This window comes from Eriocheir sinensis, chromosome 32 (assembly GCF_024679095.1).
Source record: "Eriocheir sinensis breed Jianghai 21 chromosome 32, ASM2467909v1, whole genome shotgun sequence".
In the NCBI taxonomy this organism is placed as follows: Eukaryota; Metazoa; Arthropoda; class Malacostraca; order Decapoda; family Varunidae; genus Eriocheir; species Eriocheir sinensis.
The window spans coordinates 16,415,981-16,433,971 of NC_066540.1; the positions used below are offsets into that span (position 1 = coordinate 16,415,981).

General features: G+C 45.3%; 1 protein-coding gene and 1 long non-coding RNA gene across 3 annotated transcripts in view; both read right to left on the reverse strand.

Annotated features, from left to right (window-relative positions):
* Positions 1-383, reverse strand: part of LOC127006287 (uncharacterized) — a 5,188-nt gene extending 4,805 nt beyond the window's left edge. For both annotated transcript variants that reach the window (XR_007759381.1, XR_007759380.1), the window contains exon 1: positions 1-383. This exon is cut by the window's left edge and continues 2,280 nt beyond it. This is a non-coding gene — a long non-coding RNA (uncharacterized LOC127006287).
* Positions 1-15,726, reverse strand: part of LOC127006286 (hypoxia up-regulated protein 1-like) — a 33,232-nt gene extending 17,506 nt beyond the window's left edge. The window contains exons 1-14 of the mRNA XM_050876001.1: positions 15,534-15,726; positions 12,624-12,774; positions 11,664-11,932; positions 11,044-11,218; positions 8,919-9,127; positions 7,809-7,995; positions 7,172-7,321; positions 5,979-6,176; positions 5,264-5,481; positions 4,609-4,708; positions 4,131-4,290; positions 2,286-2,565; positions 1,733-1,898; positions 390-527 (exon numbers count right to left, since the gene is read on the reverse strand). Coding sequence (XP_050731958.1) covers positions 390-527; positions 1,733-1,898; positions 2,286-2,565; positions 4,131-4,290; positions 4,609-4,708; positions 5,264-5,481; positions 5,979-6,176; positions 7,172-7,321; positions 7,809-7,995; positions 8,919-9,127; positions 11,044-11,218; positions 11,664-11,932; positions 12,624-12,773 — 2,400 coding nt within the window. The 5' untranslated portion in view covers position 12,774; positions 15,534-15,726. The remainder of the gene's footprint in view (positions 1-389; positions 528-1,732; positions 1,899-2,285; positions 2,566-4,130; positions 4,291-4,608; positions 4,709-5,263; positions 5,482-5,978; positions 6,177-7,171; positions 7,322-7,808; positions 7,996-8,918; positions 9,128-11,043; positions 11,219-11,663; positions 11,933-12,623; positions 12,775-15,533) is intronic.
* Positions 15,727-17,991: the final 2,265 nt, after the last annotated feature.

The following is a 17,991-nucleotide window of genomic DNA, read 5'->3' on the forward strand; positions in this document are numbered from 1 at the left end:
AGCGGACCCGACCGAAGACGCGAAAAAAAAAATAAACGAAAAAATAAACAGCGGAAACGGAATCATCTACTCGCTGCGCCTTTCTTTCCGCCCTTATTATTGTTGTTGTTGTTGTTCGTCACCCGCGCCCGACTCCCCCGGCTCGCCCTCCTGCCCCGGTCCGCCCCGCCACCCCCGCCTAACGTCCTACCCTGCCCCGGAAACGCCCCGTCAACCCCAAGCAACCCCAATTCACACACATACGAACACATCCATGCATACCACCCCGCCCACCGCCCCCAGCCCGCCCCGACGACCACCAGCCCCACTGTGCAGGCCCCGAGAGTGAGCAGGAAGGGCGTGAGGGTCTGGGCGGGGCGGGACGGGGCGCGGCGGGGCTGGGAGCTTGCCTGTATGGCCTCGGGGCGGTCGCGGTGTTCCTCGACGCGACGCTTAATGGGTTCAAAGAGCTTGGAGAGCTGCTCGAGCTTGGTCTTGTATACGGGGGCGGGCTGGTCGAACCCCTCGTCGTAGATCCACTCGTCCAGCTGTGGGGGAGAGGGGCGAGGGGTGTTAGAAGGGAGTGAGAGAGAGGGTACTGGGGTAGGGTGTGTGTGAGGGGGAGAGAAGGGGTGAGGGGGGTATGAGAAGGGAGTGAGAGAGAGGGTACCGGGGTAGGGTGTGTGTGAGGGGGAGAGAAGGGCTGAGGGGGGTATTAGTAGGGAGTGAGAGAGAGGGTACCGGGTAGGGTGTGTGTAAGGGGGGTGAGGTGGTGAGTGGGGGTGAGCGAGAGGGGGGAGTGAAAGGGCTGTAAGAGGGTGTTAGGAAAAAAGGGTGACTTGGATAAAGGGTGAAAGGAGGGGTGATTGGAATGAAATAGGGGTGAGAAGGGTGTGAGATAGGGAGGGGGGTGAAGGAGAGGGGGGGTGAGGGAGAGAGTGGGGTGAAGGGGTGTGTGGGGGGGTGAGGAAGGAGAGGAGGAGAAAGAGGAGAGGGAGAGAGAGAGGATGGAGGAGTAAGGAAGGAGAGGAGGAGGAGGAGGAGGAGAGAAAAGGAAAGGAAGAAATGGAGGAGGAAGAGGAAGAAGAAGAAGAAGAAGAGGAGGAGGAAAAGGAAAATATGAGATAGAGAAGAAGGAAGGGGAAGGAGTGATGAAGAAGAAGAAGAGGAGGAGGAGGAGGAGGAGGAGGAGGAGGAGGAGAGGAAAGAAGGGAAGGAAAAAAAAAAGGGAAGATGTTTTGGGGTAATTTAACACACACACACACACACACACACACACACACACACACACACACACACTCTTCCCTACACTAATCCTTCCCCCTTCTCTCTCTCTCTCTCTCTCTCTCTCTCTCTCTCTCTCTCTCTCTCTCTCTGTGATCCTCTTTCTCTCCCTCTCTCTCTCTTCCTCCCTTCAATCCTCTCTCTCTCTCCCTTTCAAACCTCTTCTTTCTCTCCCTTTCAATTCTCTCTTTTTCCCTTTCTCTCCCTTCAATCCTCTCTCTTCCTCCCTTCAATCCTCTCTCTTCCTCCCTTCAATCCTCTATTCCCTCCCTTCAATCCTCTCTCTCTCTCTCTCTCTCTCTCTCTCTCTCTCTCTCTCTCTCTCTCTCTCTCTCTCTCTCTCTCTCTCTCTCTCAATCCTCTCTTCTCTCCCTTCAAACCTCTCTCTCTCCCACTCACCCACATATACATATCCCCCCTTACACCCCACCCTCCCTCTCTCCCCAGCACATCCCCCCCCTTTACACACCTGGGAGCAGAGTTGCCGCACATCCTCCCTCTGCTTGTCGGTGGAAGCTGCCTCGTACTCCTCCTGATACAGCTTGTCCTGGGCGTCGAGAATGTAGCTTTCGAGTGTGTTGCGGGCGGCCTCCTTCTCGTGACGGGCCTCCTCTAGTGCGCTGATGTCCTGGAGTCTGTGGGGGGGAGGGGGGGAGGAGGAGGAGGATGGTAGAGGAGGAGGAGGAGGAGGAGGAGGAGAGGAGGTTACTTCAGTCCTTCCTAGTCTCTCTTATGTTTTCTCTTTTTAACGCACTCTCTATCTCTCTCTCTCTCTCGATTTGTCTTTCTCTCTCTCTCAAACACACACACACACACTCTCTCTCTCTCTCTCTCTCTCTCGATTTGTCTTTCTCTCTCTCTCAAACACACACACGCACACTCTCTCTCTGTCTCTGTCTCTCAAACACACACACGCACACTCTCTCTCTGTCTCTCTCTCTCTCTCTCTCTCTCTCTCTCTCTCTCTCTCTCTCTCTCTCTCTCTCTCTCTCTCTCTCTCTCTCTCTCTCTCTCCCACTCACTTCTTCTGGGACAACTTGATGGCTTCCGGGGTCATCTCAGGGAGGTCAAGATAGGTCACCGTGAAGTTAAGTTCCTCCTTCACCACAACCTGCTTGCTCTTCATCTCCTTCTTCTCCTTCTTCTTCTCCTCCCCCTCCTTCTCCTTCTCCTCCTTCTTCTTGTCCTTGTTCTCCTTCTTCTTCTCTTCCTTCTCCTCTTTGTTTTTGTTGGTCGTCTCGGATTTTCCTTCCTCCTTGGTCTGGTTTTCCTTCCCCTCGGTTTCCTTCTCTTCTTCGGCGCCTGTGGGAGAGTGCGTGAGAGAGAGATTGAGTGAGTGAGTGAGGGAGAGAAGTAGATTGACGGACAGAGGCAGAGAGAAACAGATAGAGAGTAGATTAACAGACAGGGACAGATAGAGAGAGAGATTGAGTGAGTGAGGGAGTGAGAGAAGTAGATTGACGGACAGAGACAGAGAGAAACAGACAGAGAGTAGATTAACAGACAGGGACAGATAGAGAGAGAGATTGAGTGAGTGAGTGAGTGAGAGATAAGTAGATTGACGGACAGAGGCAGAGAGAAACAGATAGAGAGTAGATTAACAGACAGGGGCAGATAAAAACAGAGAGAGAGAGATTGACATATATAGAGTAAGTGAGTGAGTGAGAGATAAGTAGATTGACAGACAGAGGCAGGGAGAAATAGAGGTAGAGATAGATAAACAGATTGAGAGATATGGATAATGAGGGAGGGAGAGAGAGAGGGAGAGAGAGAGAGAGAAGTAGATTAACAGACAGAGACAGATAAAAACAGATAGACAGATAGATGGATTGAGACAGAGAGAGAGAGTGAGTGAGTGAAAGTAGATTGATAGAGACATACAGAAATAGAGATATGGAAAGATTGATAGATGTAAAGATAGTGGGTGAATGAGTATGAGTGAATAAGAGAAAGATAGATAAAACAGACACAAAAACACAATGAATAAAAAACAAGGAATGAGAGAAACGGAAAAAATAAATAAATAAATAAACAAACATCAACCACCATTTTTAAAACCCACACACATCGCTGACATAAACATCAACAAACCACCATTTTTAAAACCCAACCCACATCGCTGCCATAAACATCAACAAACAACCACCATTTTTAAAACCCACACACATCGCAGACATAAACATCAACAAACCACCATCATTTTTAAAACCAACCCACATCGCAGACATAAACATCAACAAACAACCACCATTTTTAAAACCCAACCCACATCGCTGACATAAACATCAACAAACAACCACCATTTTTAAAACCCAACCCACATCGCTGACATAAACATCAACAAACCACCACCATTTTTAAAACCCAACCACATCGCTGACATAAACATCAACAAACCACCACCATTTTTAAAACCCACCCACATCGCTGACATAAACATCAACAAACAACCACCATTTTTAAAACCCACCCACATCACTGACATAAACATCAACCAACAACCACCATTTTTAAAACCCACCCACATCGCTGACATAAACATCAACAAACATCAGTATAAACACAGCAACCAAGGCAAACATCGCATAGACAAATGATTACACGGCTATCCAAATACACAAATACGTAATTAAAACATATATAGAGATGGATATGATATAGATATTTGCATTAGTGGTGATGGTGGTGGTGATGGTGATGGTGGTGGTGGTGGCTACAGTGATGACGTGTGTGTGTGTGTGTAGAAATTTCAACTCATTAATCTATATCATCATCATTTAGCATTAACAAGAGAGGTCCCATTATGGTCACAGTGATGGTGTCGGCAATGATGGTGTTATCTACGGTGCAAACAGCCACTATCCTACCTGTGAAGAGCTTACTGATGGTGCTGCCCAGGCGGGAGAGAGTGGATTCCTCCTCCTCGCTGGCAGGGGCGCCGACAACCTCCTCCATCACCTGCTTCTCAAATACCGCCTCCATGCCCACCAGCGAGAGCACCCCCGAGTCGTCCATGTGGAAGTGGGCCTGGGGGAGAGGGGGAGGGAGGGAAGGGTAGAGGTCAGTGGTGGTGGTTGGAAATAGCGGTAGAAATAGTGGTAGAAATAGTTATTGTATTGGTTGTGGTGTCAAGTTGTGGTATTTTGATTGAGTGAATTTGAAACTCTTATGATCATAGAAGTAGTAGTAGTAGTAGTAGTAGTAGTAGTAGTAGTAGTAGTAAAGGTAGAGTGTAGGAACAGTGCCTCGCAAGTTTTTTCCTTTTAAATTATATTCCTCGATGAAAAAAAAATACATATAACAATCCATTCATTCCTGCCTATTTTTTCCCTTCAATCTCCTCACCTTGATGCCCTTGGGGTCGGCACCCTCGGCCACTTGTTTCTCAAAGGCCGCTGTCACGCCCGAGACCTCCACCGTTGACAGATTCTGCACATTGGCCATTCTGTGCAGGGGGGAAGAAGAGAAGGGTGAGCAAGGGGGTGGGATGTTGGGTGGCATGGGGGTGACAGGGGGTGAACGGGTTAAGGAGTGTAGGGAAGGGGAGCGGAGGGTAAGGAAGGGATGGGGATGTTGGGGGGTATGGGAGTGACAGGGGGTGAAGGGGTTAAGGAGTGTAGGGAAGGGAAGGGGAGGGTAAGGAAGGGATGGGGATGTTGGGGGGCATGGGGGTGACAGGGGGTGAAGGGGTTAAGGAGTGTAGGGAAGGGAAGGGGAGGGTAAGGAAGGGATGGGAAGGGAAGGGGAGGGTAAGAAAGGGATGGGAAGGGAAGGGAAAGGATGAGAAAGGGAGGGGAAGGGAAGGATGAGAAAGGGAAGGGAAGGGAAGGAATGGGAAAGGGAAGGGAAGAAAAGGGAAGGGAAAGGAAAAATAAATAAATATATATACATAACAAAATCCAGGAAATTCTCTCTCTCTCTCTCTCTCTCTCTCTCTCTGACAACAACAAAACAAAAACAGACCTACCAAAAACAAACAAAAACAACAACAACAACACACCTGAGCTCGTTCTTGGGGAGGTGTTCGTTGACCCCATAGTTGACGGCGAAGGAGAAGTCCGCTGTGTGCTTGTTGAATGTCATGACCTTCTTCTGCGGATAGTTGTTCCCCACGGCGAAGAGCGAGCGTTTCACCACCTTCGACATGGGCGGCGGTGGGGGGTCACTGGGGTCGGCGGTGGCGGCTGCGGCATTCTCGACCTTCCGCTCAAAGTCGACCTGGTGGGGGAGGAGGCGGGGGGGTTAGTGGGAGGGTGGTGATGGAGGGGGGAGGTGTTAGTGGTGGAGATGGTGGTGGTGTTAGTGGTAGTGGTGGTGATGGTAGAACAGTGCTTTCTCCTTCTCCTCCTCCTCCTCCTCCTCCTCCTATTCCTTCCTTCTTTATCTCAGTTTTTTCCTTTCCTTCCTTCTCAATAGTGTACTCTCCCACTCCACTTCTTCCTTTTCTTCTCCTCCTCTTCCCTTCCATTCCATCTCCTTCCTTTCTCTCCTTTTCTTCATCTCCTCCTCCTCCTCCTCGCTTCTCTATTCCTTTCATATACTTTTCTCTCAGCCTCATTTTCTTCCCTTTTTCTTTTCCTTCATTTGCCTTTTTCTTACTTCCTCCTCTTTTTCCTCTCAATCACTCACGCACTCATTCACTCTCAAGCTCTCTCTTTCTCAAACTCACTCACTAACTAACTAACTAACCAACTCTCTCTCTCTCTTTCTCTCACCTCAATCGGGAACAGCACAGACTCCTTCACGTGGAACTTCTTGACCTTGAACCCTTGGCCCAGGTCGGCGGCCCGGTACACAGCCCCCATGGCCGCAGCCTCGTCCGCGTTGATGTTCTTCCCCAGCTCGCGGCCCCACAGCTCCTGAAGGATCTGCTGGATGCGGGGGATGCGAGTCGCGCCGCCCACGATGATGAACTGTGGAGGGGTGAAGGAAGGGGTGAGATGGGGGATATACACGATGACATGTTGAAGGTTCACTGACAAGCACGCATCAGCGGGTCGTATTTTTAAACATTTCGTCGCCCAAGAACACATATTTGACAAGGCTTTCGTAGGAGCTTTGGGCATTTCTAGGAGTAGTTTTATGACTCTGGTGGTAGTTTAACCCTTCCTCTGTACCATGAACCTAAAGAAACACTCATTAGAACCCAACTGACTCCCTCTTTGACATTTAGAAATAGTTGATGTGAGCAGCGAATCTGTCTTTCAGTACCGACCTCAGTCCCTCCTGAACCCTCACTGGCACAGGGCAAGAGGAACGTGGAAGCTCATTGGTTGATTGCACTTTTCGATTGCACACACACACACACACACACACACACACAGGGAATCACCGTTGCCAGATTATCGTACACAGAGCTGCGTATTTACCGGTTTCTGGCCCATAACTGTTGCCAAGAAGCATCAATAATTAACCATTTAAACGATAACTATGTATGAAGGCAGTTATTTGGGTGATGAAAGCAGTTTTTAGGCCGGAAATCGGCAAACATAGGAGGCTGAGTACGACAATCTGGCAACGTTGCAGGGAATAGTCTTCTACCTTTTAAATTCCGCCGCCATGTTGTCTCTCATTCTATCTTCTATCGATATTTTCATGCTGACTGCTCTTTTCAACTTGCTAACTGCGCGCTATTTTTGTTACTAGTATTGTTAACATAGCTATTATTACCCTGTTGCATTTCTTCCTTATTTTCTGTATTAATTTTTCTTTCTTTCTCGCTTCTGGTCTCTCTCTCAATCCACTTTATTTTCCTTCCCTTCTTATCTCTCTCTACACAAAAAAGATACAGAAAATATATAACAAAATAAAAAAATAAAAATATACCCCCAAAAAATCATAATGTATTCTTTTCAACCTACACATCATCATTGCTATCATCATCATCATCATCATCATCATCGCTGACCTGGTCGATGGTGGAGATGTCCATGCCGGCGGAGATGAGGGCAGCGTCGACGGGCGCACGCACTCGCTCGAAGATGTCGGCGCACATCTCCTCGAACTCCTCCCTCTTGATGTGGAGCTTGAAGTCCTCCTCGTCCAGCACGCCCTCCACCTGAGAGAGGAGGAGGAGGAGGAGGAGGAGGAGGAGGAGAAAGAGAGAGTTGAAAAGGAGGAGAAAAAGAATTACACACACACATACACGCACATATATATAAACACACACACACACACACACACACACACATACACTCCTTCACCTTCCCTTCCATCAATCCTCTGTGACCTTCCTTCCTTTCTTCCTTTCTTTTTTCTTTCTTTCTTTCTTTCTTCTTTCCTTCCTATCTTTTTTGATAATTTCTTTTCTTCCTTTCTTCCTTCCCTCCTTCCTTTCTTTCTCTCTCTCTTTTTCTTCTCTCCTTCCTTTCTTTCTTTTCTTCCTTCTTTCCTTCCTTTCTTCACTCTCCTCCTCCTCCTCCTCCTTATACCCTCTCTTGCCTCATCTCCAATACTTATCCTCCTCCTCCTCCTCCTCCTAATCATCATCATCATCTCCCTACACAACACAAACAAACAAATCACCCCGACGCAGCAACACTTACCTGGCTGAGGTGTTCCGAGTTTGCCGACAACACCTTAGCCATGCGCCCGGCCTCCTTCAGCAGCTTAGCCATGCCCCTCGGCGAGTCGTAGACGCTGTTCTTCGTCTTCTTCACCTCCTCAAACTTTTTCGCCAGGTGGTCCCGTAACCGGAGCTGCATGGCCAGACCCCCCAGCAGCCTGTCGTACCTGAGGGGAGGGGAGGGGGAGGGGGGGCTTAGCGATTGTTACGTAAGCAGGGTTTTTTTTTTTTACGTGATAGCCTATGGCACTGGTAGGCTTTCTTCATGGGCCTAGTGGTCGATGCAAATATGAAGGTTTTCTTAAGATCGTTATGGAAAGTTTGGTTTAGTCAGCGCAACATCTGTGGTCATATGCCGAAGAGAGACAGAAGGGGAAGGATTTATAGAAGGGAACAGATCCCAGGAGACAGGACACAACCCCCGATTAATACCTGGTACCCATTCACTGCTGGGTGGACAGGGGCGTAGGGTATCGGAAAAGCCGCCCAAATTTTTCCACTCCGGCCGGGAATCGAACCCGGGCTCTCTCACTGCACCACGGAGCTCCTTAGATCGTTACGGAAGCAGTTAACAATTTTATACGTATTCTTGTGTTATAGCGCCATGGTCTGATTGATGTGATTAGATGCCGTTATGAGTGTGAGTGTTACGCCTACTCAAGCTGCCTTATAAGCATACGTGGGGGAGGGTAATGAGAAAAACAATAATGAGATAGTTACCGATACAGGTATTACGTATATGAAGGTTCCGTTGTGTCGTACGTATAATGCGATGGAAAAAACGATTAAGATAACATTACGTACACAAGCGTTACGTACAGAGGATGGCTTCAGTGAACGATTTAACCCCTTGACTGTGGATTTCCTACAAGAAGTGACGAAACATCACACCCAAAAAGTAATTACGAAACGCACCCAAAAAAATCATTACCGTACGTTTTTGTTTTTGTTTTTTTACGCACATAAATAAATAAAAAAAATAAAAATCACGCAACCTCACACCCGAAGTCATTACGAAAAAACGACCTCACCCAAAAAATTATGTATCTTTTATTTATGCGCACCAAACAACACACTCCCCACTCCTTACCCCACTCCGAGGATGGTGACTTGGGGGTTGGTCTCGGAGTACCCGCGCTCCTTGATCTTGACGGTCTGGTAGGCGGCGATGGTGGCGGTGGTGGACGAGGCGCCCATGTCGTAGAAGAGGATGTGCTGGGCGGTGCCGTTGACCTCCTTACGCCGGAACATGCCGTAGTTGAGAGCCACAGCGGCATTGCTTGACATGAGGGACAGGACCTGGGGGGGAGGGAGAGAGGCATTGCTCGACATGAGGGACAGGACCTGGTGGGAAAGTTGGAAAGTTTCGTTTAGTCGGCGCAACATCTGTGGTCATATGCCGGAGAGAGACAGAAGGGGAAGGAATTATAAGAGAAGGGAACAGACCCCAGGAGACGGGACACAACCCCTGATTAACACCTGGTACCCATTCACTGCTGGGGAGGATCTGGTGGGAGGGGGATGGAGAGAGAGGAAATTAGGTGAGTGAAGAAGGAATGGAGTAGAACGAGGTTTAAAAGAGATTGAAAGGATTGAAAGGAGTGTAAGTGGGTTGAAGGAAGGAATGAGATAGAGTAAGGTAGAAAAGAAATTGAAGGAGTAGACAAATTGATATACATGAAAGGCATTGATAAGGAAGGAAGGAAGGAATGGGATAGTGACATAGGAGAGAAATTGAAGGAGTAGACAAATTGATATACATGAAAGGCATTGATAAGGAAGGAAGGAAGAAGTTAGAGAAGTGAAGCAAAGCAGAAAAAAAGGAAGTGAAGGAAGAAAATGAGAAGAGAGAGAAGGAAGAAAATGAGAAGAGAGAGAAGGAGAGAGAAAACCAAACGAAGGGAAATGAAGGAAGGAAGGAAGAGGGAAAGGAAGGAAAGCAAGAACAAACATGAATTGAGAGCAAAATGAAGATGAGAGAAAGAAAAGTGGATGACAGAGAAAGGAAAAGAGGAAATGAAAAAAATTAATACCAAAACAAAAAAATTCAACCCAAAATATCGAAGTTACATTATTACCAACACAAAAAAAAATAAAAAATAAAAATACAGGAAGGAAAGGAAAATGAAGGACGTGAAAATAGAAACAAAGGAAAAGAGCGAAGGAAAAAAATTAATAACAAAAAAAAAAAATTCAACCCAAAATATCGAAGTTGCATTATTAACAAAAAAAAAAAAAAAAAAAAAAAATACAGGAAGGAAAGGAAAATGAAGGACATGAAAAAAAAGAAACAAAGGAAAAGAGCGAAGGAAAAAAATTAATACCAAAAAAAAAAATTCAACCCAAAATATCGGTGACATTATTACCAACACAAAAAAAATAAAAAAATAAAAATACAGGAAGGAAAGGAAAATGAAGGACATGAAAAAAAAGAAACAAAGGAAAAGAGCGAAGGAAAAAAATTAATAAAAAAAAAAATTCAACCCAAAATATCGAAGTTACATTATTACCAACACAAAAAAAATAAAAAAAATAAAATACAGGAAGGAAAGGAAAATGAAGGACATGAAAAAAAAGAAACAAAGGAAAAGAGCGAAGGAAAAAAATTAATACCAAAAAAAAAATTCAACCCAAAATATCGAAGTTACATTATTACCAACACAAAAAAAAATAAAAAATAAAAATACAGGAAGGAAAGGAAAATGAAGGACATGAAAAAAAAGAAACAAAGGAAAAGAGCGAAGGAAAAAAATTAATACCAAAAAAAAAAATTCAACCCAAAATATCAAAGTTACATTATTACCAACACAAAAAAAAACAAAAAATAAAAATACAGGAAGGAAAGGAAAATGAAGGACATGAAAAAAAAGAAACAAAGGAAAAGAGCGAAGGAAAAAAATTAATAACAAAAAAAAAAATTCAACCCAAAATATCGAAGTTACATTATTACCAACACAAAAAAAAATAATTCAACCCAAAATATCAAAGTTACATTATTACCAACACAAAAAAAATAAAATAAAAAAATACAGGAAGGAAAGGAAAATGAAGGACATGAAAAAAGAAACAAAGGAAAAGAGCGAAGGAAAAAAATTAATACCAAAAAAAAAATTCAACCCAAAATATCGAAGTTACATTATTACCAACACAAAAAACCACTACAACAACCACAGCTACAACAACCACCACCGTCACCACCCCCACCCCATAGGTACCTTTAGGCCTGTGAGTTGGGCGGCAGTCAGGAGGGCTCGTCGCTCAGCCTGGTTGAAGAAGGCCGGGACTGTGATGACGCAATCCTTGATCCGCTGGTCGGTGTGGGCAGCAGCCAAGTCCCGGGCGTGTCCCAGGAGCTGCCCGACCAGTTCCTCAACGGTGTAGGTGGTGTTGCTACAAGGGAGGGAGAGAAAGGTTAGGCCGCTCAGCATACCAAAAATAAACACCAGTCATACCAACACAATCGTCCGTCAAGCTGAAACACAAGACCCATTCTCTCTCACCCATCATTTCTAAACACAGGGGTCCCGAACACACACACACACACTCTTCCCGTCTCTCCCAAAAACACACACACACACACTCAGTCACTTCCTCCTAACACACACGCACACACACTCTTTTCTTCTCTCCTAAACAAACACACAAACAGTCACTCTCCCAAACAAACACACACACTCAGCCACCTCTTCCAAACACACACAAACAAACACTCCTCTCCCAAACAAGCACTCAAGTCACTCCCAAACAAACACACACACTCTTCCTGTCTCTCCCAAACAAACATACACACACACTCAGCCACCACCTCAAAACACATACACACACACACACTCACCTGTCATGCCTGAACACAACGGTCCCCCTCTCCGGATCGGCCTCAATGTTGTAGAAGGGGAACCGCTGACGGAACACCTCCACCACGGCGCTGCCCTCCACCCGCTTCCCCAGCAGGTCCAGCAGGTAGAAGTAGTTGGAGGGGGGGGAGCGCACACCGTTGGTCAGCGCGTCCTCGCCGAAGGTCCTCTCATTGTTGCGGAAGGCGATAGCAATGGGGGTCTTCCGTTTAGACTCCTTGTTCAGCGCGATTTCCATGGGGACGCCAGGCTGTTGGGGGGTTAGGGGGGGTGATGCATGGAGGTAAGTTTATGGAGGCAAGAACTGGATACTTACAGCATAGATTATTGTACAGGTAACTCTTGATTTATGCGTTTTTTTAAATAACGCGGGGTCCAAAATTCAAATAAATGTTTGATTTACACGTTTTTTCCACTTATACGTGATATTTTAAGGAGTGGCCACCAGATATCTCATGCAACTGGGCTAACACAGCGCCTTGACCACACAGCTCAGCTCAGTTCTTCCCGCGCGCCACTTCAACAACAACAATACATCAACAACAGCTGCTGTGAAGTACCACGCTGCCAACGCTTCAACAACAACACCCTCGCTGCTGTGCTACCACGAGGGGAAGGGCAGCCAGAGGAGGAACCACGGGAGGGAGAGTAGTCAGAGTGATACAGTAGGCAATAAAGGTACAAACCTACCTTGTTTGATTTACATAGTTTTTGAGTTACGCGACCTCTTAAAGGACACAATACTCGCATAAATCGAGAGTTACCGGTACTATACTATGGTCTGACTTGGCCTAACGTGCACTTGGGGGGGGGGGGGGGTTAGCATAGGGGGATCCCATTCAAGAAAAAGTTGGATAATTATAGATACGGATACGGGACCACACGAGCGTAAGCCCAGGCCCTGTAAAACTGCAACTAGGTAAATACACACACACACTTACCGCCACCACCGCCACCTTCATCCACTCCGTGCCGAAGTCAATGCTCATGATGGTCACCGCCTCGCCGCCGCCCGCCATCGCCAGCAGCGCCACCATCACCGCTGCCGCCACCGCCGCAGGGCCGCCATACCACCCTGCCGCCAACCTCATGCTAGGGGGGGAATGGAAGGAAGGAAGATGGTTATTTTTTACTTGTTGTGGTAGTAGTAGCAGTAGTAGTAGTAGTAGTAGTAGTAGTAGTAGTAGTAGTAGTAGTAGTAGTAGTACCCACAATAGATTAATATATAACTGCAATGAATAACTAGAAATTCATTTTAACCCTTCAAGTAAAAAAAAAAAAAAAATCATCTTGGTATCTACAATGATAAAAAAACGATCCCGTGGTTTGCGAAAATTGTGTTCGGCATGACGTCGCTAATTGAGAACCACCGAGAAGACCCAAGAAGCCACAGAAGAGGTGCAGTCGCCGATGAACATATTGAACACCCATGGGATAGTGGAGCACAATGTGGACAAAATTTATAGGCATGGTGCTGTGGGGAGGGAATGGTAACTGAGTGGGGGGGTTCTTTGAATGGGCCGTTGAGGGTGGAGGGGACTGGTGAGGAAAGCAACAAGCCTCCACATGCTCCCTGTTAACCCCTCAACTGTGGATTTCCTACCAGAAGACATCACCAAGCTACAGGAGTGGAACAAAAAGTGCCTGCTACAATTCAGTGAAGAAAAATGTATAGTCTTGCACCTTGGGAGGGAATATCTAGCACACCAATACCCCATGATGCTACAATTCAATGAAGAAAAATGTAAAGTCTTGCACCTTGGGAGGGAATATCTAGCACACCAATACCCCATGCTGCTACAATTCAATGAAGAAAAATGTATAGTCTTGCACCTTGGGAGGGAATATCTAGCACACCAATACCCCATGCTGCTACAATTCAATGAAGAAAAATGTATAGTCCTGCACCTTGGGAGGAAATATCTAGCACACCAATACCACATGGGAAACACTCCACTATCCACCACAGAGGCAGAGAAAGCATTACAGGTCAAAAGAAGTTGAATTAATGATGAATAAACTATAAAAAAACTCAAATGATCAGGACACCACAAGCCTGACAAACATTCTCGGATCTATTTTTATGAGCATTTTTTTGTGTGTGTGTGTGGGGGGGGGGAAGGTTCTTACATTAGTCTTGCCCTTGCACAGCCCCTTTTGAAAGTTGGAAAGTTTCGTTTAGCCGGCGCAACATCTGTGGTCATATGCCGGAGAGAGACAGAAGGGGAAGGAATTATAGGAGAAGGGAACAGACCCCAGGAGACGGGACACAACCCCCGATTAATACCTGGTACCCATTCACTGCTGGGTGGACAGGGGCATAGGGTATCGGAAAAGCCGCCCAAATTTTTCCACTCCGCCCGGGAATTGAACCCGGGCTCTCTTGATTGTGAGCCGAGTGTGCTAACCACTGCACCATGAAGACCTCCTGCCCCTTTTGATTTAGCTAGAAAATTTTATAAAGAAAAATGTCCATATCAAGTATACTACATGGGGAGACGGTGGCTGAGTGGTTAGCGAGCTGGTCCCACGTTCCACCGCACCACTGAACACACATTTCATATAGATTTCACCTTACAGAAGACATATTGGTGAGTGGTTATAAGGCATTCACACATATGGTAATTGTGGATATTGACTCCGCGGCTCAAAAATATGATATTTCACCTCCATATTATAGTAAACCCAGTAGCAGCGACGGGCCAAATTTGTGGCTTTACCGTGTAGCAGCGACGGGCCAAATTTGTGGCTTTACCGTGTAGCAGCGACGGGCCAAATTTGTGGCTTTACCGTGTAGCAGCGACGGGCCAAATTTGTGGCTTCACCGTGTAGCAGCGACGGGACAAATTTGTGGCTTTACCGTGTAGCAGCGACGGGCCAAGTTTGTGGCTTTACCGTGTAGCAGCGACGGGCCAAATTTGTGGCTTTACCATGTAGCAGCGACGGGCCAAATTTGTGGCTTTACCGTGTACCAGCGACGGGCCAAATTTGTGGCTTTACCGTGTAGCAGCGACGGGCCAAATTTGTGGCTTTACCGTGTAGCAGCGACGGGCCAAATTTGTGCCATGATTTTAACCCCCCAAAATAGATGATGCATAAACTGATCACAAATGCTTTGATATATACTATGAGATGGTTTGTGTGAGTGATGATTTTTTATTTTTTTTCACTTAGAGGGACCATTAAGAAACATAACCCTAGCTGCTACTGGATTAAAGGATGAAATACATGTTCCTCAACCATAATATGAAGCTGCAAGTATTTAACAGTAAAGAAAATGGTCAAATCCCCTTCCCCTAGTGATTTGGGGGACCCGTGGGAAATCAGGGTTTTTGTGTTGGGGAGTATATTTAAACTACTCCAACTGAAATTAACATAACCTAACCTCTAACAGTAAAACTAGAGAAGTAAAACAGTATACGGGGCCTTGGAAATGTTACTATTCTCATAGGGATATTAGAAGCACACAGTGAATCTCCATATTTACCACACATATTTAATCAACCCGGACTTTAGAGGAACAAGTGAATGAAGAACAAGCTCCAAGGACTCACCAACCCCAAAGGGAAAATGAACAGCCGAGATTCGAACCCGGGCCGGCGGATCAGCTGGTAGACGCGCTAACCACTGCACCACGGAGCACCACCCAACATCGGGTTATAACACCATTAAAACCCACAAAACCCGCTTCCACCCACCACAAACTACTAGTAAACCCGCACACCCACTAGCCCGCACCCGGCACACCCACACCCGGCCCGCCATGACCCTAAAAAACACAAAAAAGGAAAACCCGGACATTTAAACCCCCATGATAAACAGCTGATTGCATGTGTCATCTCATCTTTTACCTTATATCTCCGTCAGTTCTCGTTACAAGGAGATGCGCGTCCGTCCACAGGTGCTCGAGGGTCTAAGGTATCTGCGGGCGGAGACACGTGGGGATGCGGGCCGGGAGTCGAACGTGGGGAGGAAAAAAGTGAAGGGATACCCGCCGCCGAGTCCACCGTCCTTAGACCAACGTGGCGTCTCCTCAGTGGCCGGCCCGATGACGTGTTCGGGGCCAAGGGGGTGATTCGGCTCCATTATCTCCTATTTTTTTTACATATTTAACACTTTTTATGCTCTTTCACGATGTTTCTGGTGATTAATTCATTTCTTAGAGCAACGAGATCTGGCACCTATTCGCTGTACTGGTCATTTGAGGGATGTTTCGGCTCCATTACCCATTATTTCATCCCCTTATTTCCTCTTTTCTGCATATTTAAGCCTTCTATACTCTTCTATGATGTTTTTTGTAGCTGGTTTATTTCTTAGTGATGGGATCTGGCACCTATCCGCTGTACTATGTTTCGGCTCCAGTACTTTCCCTTTTCCCTTTATTTCATCCCCTTATTCCATCTTTTCTACATAATTAACCCTTCTATATCTTTCTACGATGTTTCTGGTGACCAATTTATTGTGTACGGGATCTAGTGGCACCTATATTCTCTAAACTGACACTTGAGGGTATGATTCGGCTCCATAATTTCTCTCTTTTCCACATATTTAAGCCTTCTATTCCCTTTTACGATGTTTCTTGTAGCTGTTTTATTTCTTAGAGTATAGGTAATGTGAGACTTATAGATGTACTGACATATTTGGGTGGTGATTCGGTTCCATCACTCCCTCTTTTTCCTTTATTTCATCCCCTTATTTCCTCTTTTCCACATATTTAAGCTTTCTATTCCCTTTTACGATGTTTCCTGTAGGTGGTTTATTTCTTAGAGTTTAGGTAATGTGAGATTTATAGCTGTACTGACATTTGAGTGGTGATTCGGCTCCATAATTTCCCTCTTTTCCACATATTTAAGCCTTCTATGCCCTTTTACGATGTTTCCTGTAGTTGGTTTATTTCTTAGAGTGTAGTTAATGTGAGATTTATAGCTGTACTGACATTTGAGTGGTGATTCGGCTCCATAATTTCCCTCTTTTCCACATATTTAAGCCTTCTATTCCCTTTTACGATGTTTCTTGTAGTTGGTTTATTTCTTAGAGTGTAGGTAATGTGAGACTTATAGCTGTACTGACATATTTGGGTGGTGATTCGGTTCCATCACTCCCTCTTTTTCCTTTATTTCATCCCCTTATTTCCTCTTTTCCACATATTTAAGCCTTCTATTCCCTTTTACGATGTTTCCTGTAGCTGTTTTATTTCTTAGAGTGTAGTTAATGTGAGATTTATAGCTGTACTGACATTTGAGTGGTGATTCGGCTCCATAATTTCCCTCTTTTCCACATATTTAAGCCTTCTATTCCCTTTTACGATGTTTCTTGTAGCTGTTTTATTTCTTAGAGTGTAGTTAATGTGAGACTTATAGATGTACTGACATATTTGGGTGGTGATTCGGCTCCATAATTTCCCTCTTTTCCACATATTTAAGCCTTCTATTCCCTTTTACGATGTTTCTTGTAGCTGGTATATTTCTTACGATGTTTCCTGTATCTGGTTTAATTCTTAGAGTGTAGTTAATGTAAGACTTATAGCTGTACTGACATATTTGGGTGGTGATTCGGCCCCATAATTTCCCTCTTTTCCACATATTTAAGCCTTCTATTCCCTTTTACGATGTTTCTTGTAGCTGTTTTATTTCTTAGAGTGTAGGTAATGTGAGATTCATCGTACTGACATTTAATTGGGTAGTGATTCGGCTCCACTATTTCCCTGTTTTCCACATATTTAAGCCTTCTATTCCCTTTAACGATGTTTCTTGAGACTATTAATTTTTTTAGAGCATACATACTCCTTTTATTTCCCTCGTAGGCTAACTTTCTCCCTTAATTTATCTATACAACTTCCTCTCCTTTATCTATGCAGGCAGATAACAGCTAAAAAAACGGCTTATATATTTAATTCTGCTCATATATCACACGTTTTATATGGATTTACATGTTTAGTTCTTGATTTCAGCTTACAAGAGACATAGTTGCGTGTGGTAATTATATTTAAAAAGGATTCAGACATATTTAATCATCTGTAATTAAGAAGAAAAGGGAAAATTGCTGAATGAATGTGTGAATGGATATATACATGTAATTACTATACCATTACGTAGCGCAGAGAATGAGAATGAGGGAGAATGAGAATGAGGGAGAATGAGAATGAGAATGAGGGAGAATGAGAATGAGGGAGAATGAGAATGAGGGAGAATGAGAATGAGGGAGAATGAGAATGAGGGAGAATGAGAATGAGGGTGAATGAGAATGAGGGAGAATGAGGGTGAGTGAGAATGAGGGTGAATGAGAATGAGGGAGAATGAGAATGAGGGA